This window comes from Anguilla rostrata, chromosome 13 (assembly GCF_018555375.3).
Source record: "Anguilla rostrata isolate EN2019 chromosome 13, ASM1855537v3, whole genome shotgun sequence".
Lineage (NCBI taxonomy): Eukaryota > Metazoa > Chordata > Actinopteri > Anguilliformes > Anguillidae > Anguilla > Anguilla rostrata.
The window spans coordinates 4339566-4350904 of record NC_057945.1 but is presented as its reverse complement, the minus strand read 5'-3'; the positions used below and the strand labels follow the sequence as shown (position 1 = coordinate 4350904).

Below are 11339 nucleotides of genomic sequence, written 5' to 3'. Positions count from 1 at the left end.
AATAATAAAAGCACACTGTACACCCCAATGGGGGAGAACAGGAGCACAAACTCTACCAGAGAACCAGTTAGTGTCAAGTGCTTCCATTTGTTGAACAGTAAGGCTAATTCAGTCCTTAATATTCTGGAATGACAGATTCCAATCAGGGACTGAATCTGTGAAATATTTCAACTTACAGCGAAAACATTTTTTTGTGGTTATAGAAGTTGTAGGGGATTTTCACTTCTATGGCAAATTACAGCACTACAGAATTTTAATGGTTGCTGGTAGTTATATTCTATTTCGCTTTTTAACAATGTCAATGTGCAGTATATCACAGTACCCTGTGCATTTCTGCCAAGGTAGCATATCAAAGGGGCATTGTTAGTCTGATAGTTTGTGGGAGTAGGCCAGTTTGAGCTGACAGTGATTCTGAGCAGGTAGCCCAGTTTGAGCTGCCAGTCATCCTGAGCAGGTAGGCCAGTTTGAGCTGCAGGTCATCCTGAGGGAGTAGGCCAGTTTGAGCTGACAGTGATTCTGAGCAGTTAGGCCAGTTTGAGCTGCCGGTCATCCTGAGCAGGTAGGCCAGTTTGAGCTGCCGGTCATCCTGAGCGGGTAGGCCAGTTTGAGCTGCAGGTCATTCTGAGTGGGTAGGCCAGTTTGAGCTGCAGGTCATCCTGAGCAGGTAGGCCAGTTTGAGCTGCCAGTCATCCTGAGCAGGTAGCCCAGTTTGAGCTGCAGGTCATCCTGAGCAGGTAGGCCAGGTTGAGCTGCAGGTCATTCTGAGTGGGTAGGCCAGTTTGAGCTGCAGGTCATCCTGAGCAGGTAGCCCAGTTTGAGCTGCAGGTCATCCTGAGCAGGTAGGCCATTTCTGAGTTGTTTTTAGTCACAGAACAAGATTACTCAAATCTCTCAGTTATTCAAAGCTAGTTGACAATGATGTGCTAATGTAAAGAATTTAAACTTTTAGCATTGAACAGTTTTATTAAATAAACGTGGCGGCTATTAGCGGTTGTGGCAAACACGCCTGCCACAGGCCACCGAAGTGGCTTTCTTTGGGGCCCTCCAGCACAGAGACACAGGGAGATGATGTTAAAACAGTCCACATTTATTCCACGAGGGTTTGGCAAGATGGTATAGCCAAATGAGCAGATGTTAAACCCTGTCATGACAGAGAGCTCCTGGTGTGGGTGGGGATGGCAGATTTAACCTGTGCGCAGTGATTACCTCACTACGCACAGGTACAGCCACTCCTGTTCCTGGGTCCAATTAGCCTGGCCAATTATCTAATTCTTCACCAATTATCCAATTGGCCAGGTCTAATTAGCTTGACCCAGGGCAGGTGTGGCTGCTTAAACCAGCCATCCCCACACCACATACCCCCAACGCCAAACTGAGGCCAGGAGAATCCCTGGCCGAAGCCTACCCCCCCCCCACCCCTGCACTCCCAACAAAGCAAAAGACAAATTAAAAAAAAATAAAAAAAAAGAAACTGTAAACACGCTAAAAAAAAAAAGTCAGGGTGGGTGGCCCCGGAACAGTCCAGTACATGCTGTGCCCCTCCTTCTGACGACAAGGCAGCCCTTCTTCCTCCTCCCTCCCGGAGCACGGGAAGTCCTGGGCTGCTCTGCTGGCTGGTGGGGGCGTCACCGGCTTGGGCTGTTCCAGGGGCTGTGGTGGGGTGGCTGGGCTGGTGGGCTGGTGGACTGGCCGTGTGGTGCTGGGGACCAGGAACCCTCGTGGCTGTGGTGGCCGCCAGTCGGCTCTGCTGGCAGGCGGCTGCAGGCTTATCCCCTCATGGGCTCCCGGGCAAACCAACCAGGCCAAAACAAAGAACTAAAAACAACCAAAACGGACGAGAAAGGAAGCAAAACGGCGCGGCCACCGCTCGTGCGCCGCCCGTGGCTGACCCGCCTTCCGGCCAAGTCCAGCTCACGGCGCGACCACCTCTCGTGCACCGCCCGTCGCTGACCTGCCTTCTCGGCCAGGTGCAGCTCCTCAGCATCCCAGCTGAGGATTGCCTCCTTCCCCTCCCTGGTCATCTTCAGCTCCCCATTTTTGGCCCGGAGGATCCACCCGAAGCCCTGTCGGGAACACCTCAGCCGCCCCTCCTCCAGTGTGCTTCCTGGCTGGCCCTCCTGTGCCTCTTTGCTGTGCCGGAGGAGCCCCACGTTGGGCGCCACTGTGGCAAACACGCCTGCCACAGGCCACCGAAGTGGCTTTCTTTGGGGCCCTCCAGCACAGAGACACAGGGAGATGATGTTAAAACAGTCCACATTTATTCCACGAGGGTTTGGCAAGATGGTATAGCCAAATGAGCAGATGTTAAACCCTGTCATGACAGAGAGCTCCTGGTGTGGGTGGGGATGGCAGATTTAACCTGTGCGCAGTGATTACCTCACTACGCACAGGTACAGCCACTCCTGTTCCTGGGTCCAATTAGCCTGGCCAATTATCTAATTCTTCACCAATTATCCAATTGGCCAGGTCTAATTAGCTTGACCCAGGGCAGGTGTGGCTGCTTAAACCAGCCATCCCCACACCACAGCGGTACTGTGCAAATGTCCCTCTCTCTGTATGACATAAATATCAACTTCATTAGAGACATCCGCTTATGTTTGTAGCTCACATATTTATGCACTCTCTCTCTCTCTCTCTCTCCCTCTCAGGGTAACCCGGGTCCTGCTGGTCCTGCGGGAGCTGCTGGTAAAGACGGTCCCAAGGGTGTTCGTGGTGACGGTGGTCCTCCCGGTCGTCAGGGCGACGCTGGGCTGCGTGGGCCAGCAGGCGCCCCAGGAGAGAAGGGAGAGCCGGGAGAGGATGGCCCCTCTGTGAGTTCCCAACCCTAACCCTGTCACCCTCCTAATGCCCTCCTAATGCCCCCCATTACCCTCCTAATGCCATCCTAATACCCCCAACACCCACCTAATGCCCTTCTAATGCCCCCATTACCCTCCTAATGCCCTCCTAATACCCTCAGCAGCCTCCTAATGCCCCCATCACTTTCCTAATACCCCATCACCCTCTTAATGTCCTCCTAATACCCCTATCACCCTCCTAATGCCCTCCTAATGCCCCCATCACCCTCCTAATACCCCATCACTTTCCTAATACTCCCAATGCCCTCTTAATGCCCCCATCAACCTCCTAATGCCCTCCTAATGCCCCTATCACCGTCCTAAAGCCCTCTTAATGCTCCCCATTATCCTCCTAATGCCCTTCTAATACCCCCATTATCCTCATAATGTCCTCCTAATGCCCCGTCATGCTCATAATACCCCCATCACCCTCATAATGCCCCTGTCACCCTCCTATTGTCCCCCATCAGTTCAGCTGTGATAACATAGCTCCTTTGTGGCATTCATTAAACCAAAATATCATTCACATTACAGAAACAGAGCTAAATGAGCACTCAGCACCATTTTATACACAGAAACAGAGCTGAATGAACACTCAGTGCCATTTTATACACAGAAACAGAGCTGAATGAACACTCAGTGCCATTTTATACACAGAAACAGAGCTGAATGAACACTCAGTGCCATTTTATACACAGAAACAGAGCTGAATGAGCACTCAGTGCCATTTTATACACAGAAACAGAGCTGAATGAACACTCAGCACCATTTTATACACAGAAACAGAGCTGAATGAACACTCAGCACCATTTTATACACAGAAACAGAGCTGAATGAACACTCAGCACCATTTTATACACAGAAACAGAGCTGAATGAACACTCAGCACCATTTTATACACAGAAACAGAGCTGAATGAACACTCAGTGCCATTTTATACACACAAACAGGATCTTTACCGCACAGTATGAACATAAACAGGATCTTTACCGCACAGTATGTACACAAACAGAATCAGAAACAGAATCTTAACCACACAGTATGAACATCAACAGGATCTTTACCGCACAGTATGTACACAAACAGAATCAGAAACAGAATCTTAACCACCCAGTATAAACAGAAACAGGATCTTTACCACACAGTATGAACAGAAACAGGATCTTTACCACACAGTATGAACAGAAACAGGATCTTTACCACACAGTATGAACAGAAACAGGATCTTTACCACACAGTATGAACAGAAACAGGATCTTTACCACACAGTATGAACAGAAACAGGATCTTTACCACATAGTATGAACAGAAACAGGATCTTTACCACACAGTATGAACAGAAACAGGATCTTTACCACACAGTATGAACAGAAACAGGATCTTTACCACGCAGTGTGTACTAATTCCTCCTCTCCTCCTCCTTGTCATCCCCCTCAGGGTCCCGACGGGCCATCAGGACCCCAGGGTCTGGCTGGACAGCGTGGTATTGTGGGTCTGCCTGGGCAGCGTGGAGAGAGAGGGTTCCCTGGCCTTCCGGGACCTTCCGTGAGTAGTACATACTGTTCATTTTCCAGTAATACCATGCCATTGGTGTTTACCCACACACACACACACACACACACTCACTCACACACACATACTTGAAGGTGTGATTTCCAGGCAAAATATTTGCATTTCTATTTATAGATTCAAAACGACAAACCAAAAATAGCGCGTGTGGCATGACTAATTAACAGCTTTTTTTGGCGAGCAGCGAAGCACTCATAAAATCGTTGAGATGACGCCGAACATGCTGAAAGGTTTTTCGGCGCTTTGCTTCGTGATCAAGCGTCTTCAGCGTTGTGTCAGACGACGCGTTTCTCCGCCGGCGTTTCGCGGTCCCAGTCAGGTTTTAGTGGCAGACGTACCGCCAGCGCGGCCATCTGTGGGTGACCGCGGAGCATGTCCTGTCTCCACAGGGGGAACCTGGCAAACAAGGAGCTACTGGCGGAGGCGGAGACCGCGGCCCCCCCGGCCCCGTGGGCCCCCCCGGACTCACAGGACCTGCTGGAGAGCCTGGCAGAGAGGTCGGTGCCAGCACTTCCTGTTTGGGGAAAAGTACTCTGTGTCACCCCGTCAAGTCTCTGGCCCATAACGATGGCCACCTATTATATTATATTATATTATATTATATTATATTATATTATATTATATTATATTATATTATATTATATTATATTTAATATATTATGTTATATTTATATTATATTATAGTATATTGAATTATATTGTATTATATTATATTTAAGTATGTTATGTTATATTTATATTATATTATAGTATATTTAATTATATGATGTCATATTTATATTAAATTATAGTATATTATATTATATCATAGTATGTCATAGTATATTATATTATAGTGTGTTATATTATATTATATTGTATTGTATTGTATTGTATTATATTATATTATATTATAGTATAGTATAGTATATTATATTATATTATATTATATTAAGTGCGTGTTGTTCTCTCGCAGGGAAACCCTGGGTCAGATGGACCCCCTGGAAGAGACGGTGCCACTGGGATCAAGGTAAGATTCCCGCATGCATACAGTCACACAGTCATAGCAGCGTTATAGCAGTGCTGTGCATTTTCACTGGAGGGCAGCTTGACTGATGGTTGGTTTTTCTGTTATATGCCAGTGATGTCATGTAAATGCTCCTGATTGGTTAATGGAAACTGTATAAATGCACCCGGGTAGCATTAATGGCCAACAGCCTGGAAGAACTGCACCACTGTTCCCCGCAAATGACTTTGCAAAAGCAATTGCTTGCTTTCTAACTGTGCTAAATAAATGACTTTTACTTTACTCTTGTTGTTAAAAATAAATCTGTCTGCGGTTTAAGACCCTCTGTGATCAAGTCAGCTTTTTATTAAAGTTGCACATAAAGAACCAAAGAAAGCAAATCTAGTGACACTAAGCCTATTTTAATCAGTTGAGATTCTATCAACTCAAAAGTCAGCAGGTACTGCTTATAGTACATGCTGATTAGCATTTTAACCTAATCAGCAGACCTGGTTAGAGGATTACCTGTGTGCATTTTAACCAATCAGCAGGACTGGTTAGAGGACTGCCTGTGAGCATTTTAACCAATCAGCAGGACTGGTTAGAGTTCTGCCTGTGAGCATTTTAACCAATCAGCAGGACTGGTTAGAGGACTGCCTGTGAGCATTTTAACCAATCAGCAGACCTGGTTAGATGGTTACCTGTGAGCATTTTAACCAATCAGCAGCCCTGGTTAGAGTTCTGCCTGTGAGGATGAAGTAAATACGTAGAACGAAAACATCGTGTCAGACATCCAGCTCTCGTGGTTAGAAATTACCCACTTCACATCTAAAGTTTTATTTTTATCTTTTTTAAAGTAAGTATAGAGCTTTATCTGGCGGCTAAAAACACTTTAAATGTAAGAAAATGTGCAGTTGCACGGGGTCTTTTAAATGGCATGTTTACAGACAGCCCTGTATCATTAAACTGCATGTAATTGCACCTCCCAGCCTTTTCCTCTGCCGGGCTCTCATTTGTTCATTACAGTAGAATAAATAAACTAGTGTTTATTATGGGATGTTCTGCATAGCAGAGATCTACAACGCTTCTGTGAAGACAACATGGTTCACCCATCTAAAAACAGCCAAAGGAGTCTCAGATTTTTGCTCTGAATGGTTCATAGGGAGTTCTGTATTATGGGTTTCATTGCTGACTGTGGGTCATTCCTGTTGACCTGTGACTCTGTGGCATGTCCCGTCTGATTGGCTCATGTGTCTCCCCCTATAGGGCGATCGCGGTAACACCGGTCCTGTTGGGGCCCCGGGAGCCCCCGGAGGTACTGGTGCTCCAGGTCCCGTCGGCCCCACAGGCAAACAGGGCGACAGAGGAGAGTCTGTGAGTACCCCCTTCCAACCAGCCCTCCCTCACCTCCCCCCCCGTCTTCCCTTTCCTCTCCCACATCCCCTCTCCCCTCTCCAATATCGTCTCTCCCCTATCGCCTCCTGCCCACTCTGCCCTCCCCTCTCCCCCCCTGCCCTATCTCCCCCACCCCCCTCTACCCTCTCCCCTCTGCCCTCCCTTCTTCCCTCTCCCCCTCCCCTATCCCCCACCCCCCTCTGCCCTCTCCCCTTTGCTCTCCCACTTCCCTCTCCCCCTCCCCTATCCCCCCACCCCCCTCTGCCCTCCCCTCTCCCCTCTCCTTTCCCCCCTCCCCCTTCCCCTATCCCCTCATATGACTTTTGGAATATATGCAACAATAGATATATAGATATACAGATATCTACTGTAAGAGTGGAATGCATGACAGATTTGGCTCATTGGGAATTAGTTCCCCACCCCTGCTTTGAAAGGGACACCTCCGATCTGGCACGGGGGGGTAGTGATAGACTGGAGAGATTGGGAGAGATAGAGAGATGAACCGAAACGAAGCGAACAAGAGGAAATGAGGTCGTGATGGGGATGGTGCTCGGGGAGGAGATTTCCCAGAGGAAGGCAGACTCTCGCGGGAAGAAGACAATCAGGCCGGAGCAGGAAGCAAGTCGTCTGCATGGGAGAGATAACAGGCCTATGGGGGCCTGCAAGGCCCTGAGGGGGCCTGTGGGGGCCTGAGGGGGCCTGCAAACAAGTTAAAAATGGAGTTTGAAAGACCCCAAGGGAAAAAGGTGTCTAAAAAGCTGCCCGAACAGAGAGAGGGAGAGAGGGGTCACTTGTAGAAAGTGTAGAAAGAAAAGAAAAATTGTTGTTAAGAGTGATAGGGAAACAAATTTGAGACCAATGAGTAAGAATGTGGATTTTCTTAGTGTGAAAAGTATGAAACACTCACTGGAAATATGAAATTTCAAATGATGCAAGAGATGGCTGTTACATCCTGGCAACATTAGTTGTTGCAGGAGAAGAACGTGTTTGGGGATGTCATTGAGTGCACCTGACCCAACAGACCAACACTTCTGGGAAGTGAGAATTCAGGGGTTCAGCATCAACTATCGGCAGAATGAAGAGCAAATAATTGGCAAATGTGTTTCATTCATATTTCAAATATCTATGTATCGCTCCATACGGTAAATAAATGTTTCTGTGTTGTTTTTTTCTCTACTAGTATATTAAATATATTAATAAAGGCTTCTCAGTGCATTACTCCAGATAAATGGATTTGTAAGGCCTGGTTATATTGATCTCTGTTGATAAGGATGTATCGATGAGTCACTATGTGGCAGCTGACCTTGTGCTCATGTTAGGAGACGAGGTGCATTTCTGTTGTGCTATTGTTCTGAGACGGGGGGGGGTTGTGCTATTGTTCGGAGACGGGGTGCATTTCTGAGCGGTGGCTCACCCTGTTTGTGTACTTTCAGGGCGCACAAGGACCTGCAGGATCCCCTGGACCTGCTGGAGCTCGAGGAATGGCTGTGAGTGTCCCAGTCAACTCCGATATATGAAACTATAATACACTACCCACATACCACCCACAACGAAACTATAATATACTACCCAATATCCACCCACACACTGCTAAAACTATAATATACTACCCCCATATACCCACACACTGCTAAAACTATAATATACTACCCACATTCCACCCACACACTGTTATACTATAATATACTACTCACATTCCACCCACACACTGCTAAAACTATCACACACACCATCCACTGTCCCCACACTATAATATACAAGATACACTGTCCCCACACCATGAAATACACCATACACTGTCCCCACATTGTGATGTACAACATAAACTGTTCTCACACTATGATATACAACATACACTCTCTCCACACTGTGATATACACATACACTCTCCCCACACTGTGATATACACCATACATGTTCCCCACACTATGATATACAAGATACACTCTCTCCACACTGTGATATATACCATACACTCTCCCCACACTGTGGTATACACCATACATGTTCCCCACACTATGATATACAAGATACACTGTCCCCACACTATGATATACAAGATACAGTCCCCACACCATGATATACACTGTCCCCGCAGTGGTATACAACATAAACTGTCCTCACACTATGATATACACCATAAACTGTCCCCAGACTATGATATACACCATAAACTGTCCCCAAACTATGATATACACCATACACTGTCCCCACACCATGATATACACCATACACTGTCCCCGCACTGATATACACCATACACTGTCCCCACACTATGATATACACCATACACTGTCCACCCACAGTGATATACACCATACATGACCCCCACACTATGATATACAAGATACACTGTCCCCACACCATAATATCCACCATACACTGTCCCCACACTATGATATACAACATACACTGTCCCCACACTATGATGATATCCCGGTGCAAGCAATTCCTATAGGTGTTGGAACAGTCATTATGATTGCAAATATCCCTGTGATTTTGACCCACACAAGCTGCTCCTAATTAATATGTGAAGTCCTACACAGTCTAATGCAAAGGTGAGATCAGCACGGCCAGATCAACCAAGGCCAGACTACCTGCATATGTCACTATCCGTACTCCAGGAACAGATTTGACCAATCAGGTTCATCTCCCTCCCCTCCCTCCACAGGGACCCCAAGGGCCACGCGGAGACAAGGGCGAGTCGGGCGAGGGCGGAGAGCGAGGACAGAAGGGCCACAGAGGCTTCACCGGCCTTCAGGGCCTGCCTGGACCTCCCGTGAGTCAACACACCTTCTGCCCTTTCTCTGCACTGCTGACTTCCACAAGAACACAACAACAAAACATTCAGTCGATCTGGAACACAGGAACACATAATGAGGAGAACAGGCCATTCAGCACATCTAGAACATAAGAACACATAATGAGGAGAACAGGCCATTCAGCCCATCTAGAACATAAGAACACATGATGAGGAGAACAGGCTATTCAGCCCATCTAGAACATAAGAATACATGATGAGGAGAACAGGCCATTCACCCCATATAGTTTAATTTGTTTTATACAATAACAGGGCGTGTGTAATGGTGACAGGATGTGTATAATCCTTTTTTTGTCTCTCTCAGGGTCAGCCTGGTGACCAGGGTGCTGCTGGACCTGCTGGCCCCAGTGGAGCAAGAGTGAGTACTGACATTATGCATTTACTATACGCACATTATGTACGAATGCATGTACTTTATATGTAATACAGGTTGCTCACTTATTTTTGTGTGGATTCTACCTCTATGACACCTGCAAAGCAGGATGTACACCTCCACCGTTTCGATTTTAGTTTATGATGCATTTATTTGAAAGATTTTTTTTTTTTTGTAACGAAGTGTATTTTTGATCTTCCCTGTACATGGGGGTGGCAGTGTAACATGATGATTAGGGAACTGTTAGGTTCGAGGTTCAATTCGCCTGGTATCCTTGATCATGGTACATATCCTGAATCTCTTCAGTAAATATCTTGCTGTATGAATGGATTGTACAGGGAGACTGTCAGCTGTGCCAGGGGCTCTGGATAAGAGCGTCCGCTAAGTGCCTGTAATGCAGTGCGATGTGATGCGATGTGATGTGGATGAGCAGCCAAAGGCACTGGCACTTACCTCCGCTGGTTGACTAAAGAGCAGGAGAAGGTTCTGTCTGTAATCCTGCTTGTCTCGCGTGTCTCCAGGGACCCCCTGGACCCGTCGGCCCCTCTGGAAAAGACGGTTCCAACGGTCTGCCGGGCCCGATCGGACCCCCTGGACCTCGCGGTCGCTCTGGAGAGACTGGTCCTTCTGTGAGTGCCCGCTGCCTTTTCGCAGTCACGACCACAGTCATACACAGTGTGTCCACGCATGCGTCCTGTCCGCCTCCGTACGCCCCTGTTAAATATGCAGAGCAGACCCCTGACCTTTAACCCTGTCAACAAAACAGGTACGCAATTTGAGAAGATCCTTTACTGCAATGGTCTACAACAAGTTTGGACAGAAAATATGCATTCATTGCCAAGTAATAGTCAGGTTAAAAATATGTTTTGTGGTACAGCACCCCAAGTGACTAAATTTCAGGAAAGCTCATCTGTGCCCCCAAGGTCGCATTGCAAACATGTGTGGTGCCAATAGACCAAAGAGAGACAGGGCCGCTCATCTATAATGGCAACTTCGCCCAAAATTCATGGGATAATTGCGGCCATTTTTTTCGACATAGCAACTACCTTTTAAGGACCCTTAAATGCAATGGTGCAAAGAGCTAATACCCAAATTTACAGCTAGATTGTGTCACAATTCAATGAGGAGTGGAGGATGTGTTTTTTTTTCTGATATAGCGCCCCCAAGTGCCCAAATTTCATTAAACTTGTTGGGTGCCCCTTAGACCCCCTGGCATAGGGGGGTACCAAGTTTGGCATCAATACATCAATGCATTGCAGAGATATGACTCATTTCTCTTTTGGCATCTAATTTGTTTTATTTACAGCTGCCATATTGTTTGATCGTGCAACTATCTTTAACAACTTTTGGTCAGCTACT

The 11339-nt window shown here is 47.0% G+C and overlaps 1 protein-coding gene across 2 annotated transcripts in view; it reads left to right on the top strand.

Annotated features, from left to right (window-relative positions):
* The window catches only part of col2a1b (collagen, type II, alpha 1b), a 79988-nt gene that overhangs the window by 65874 nt on the left and 2775 nt on the right, over window positions 1–11339 (top strand). For both annotated transcript variants that reach the window (XM_064304373.1, XM_064304372.1), the window contains 9 exons: window positions 2649–2810; window positions 4275–4382; window positions 4796–4903; window positions 5362–5415; window positions 6658–6765; window positions 8220–8273; window positions 9458–9565; window positions 9912–9965; window positions 10502–10609. In XM_064304373.1, the coding sequence (XP_064160443.1) occupies window positions 2649–2810; window positions 4275–4382; window positions 4796–4903; window positions 5362–5415; window positions 6658–6765; window positions 8220–8273; window positions 9458–9565; window positions 9912–9965; window positions 10502–10609 (864 nt within the window). The remainder of the gene's footprint in view (window positions 1–2648; window positions 2811–4274; window positions 4383–4795; window positions 4904–5361; window positions 5416–6657; window positions 6766–8219; window positions 8274–9457; window positions 9566–9911; window positions 9966–10501; window positions 10610–11339) is intronic.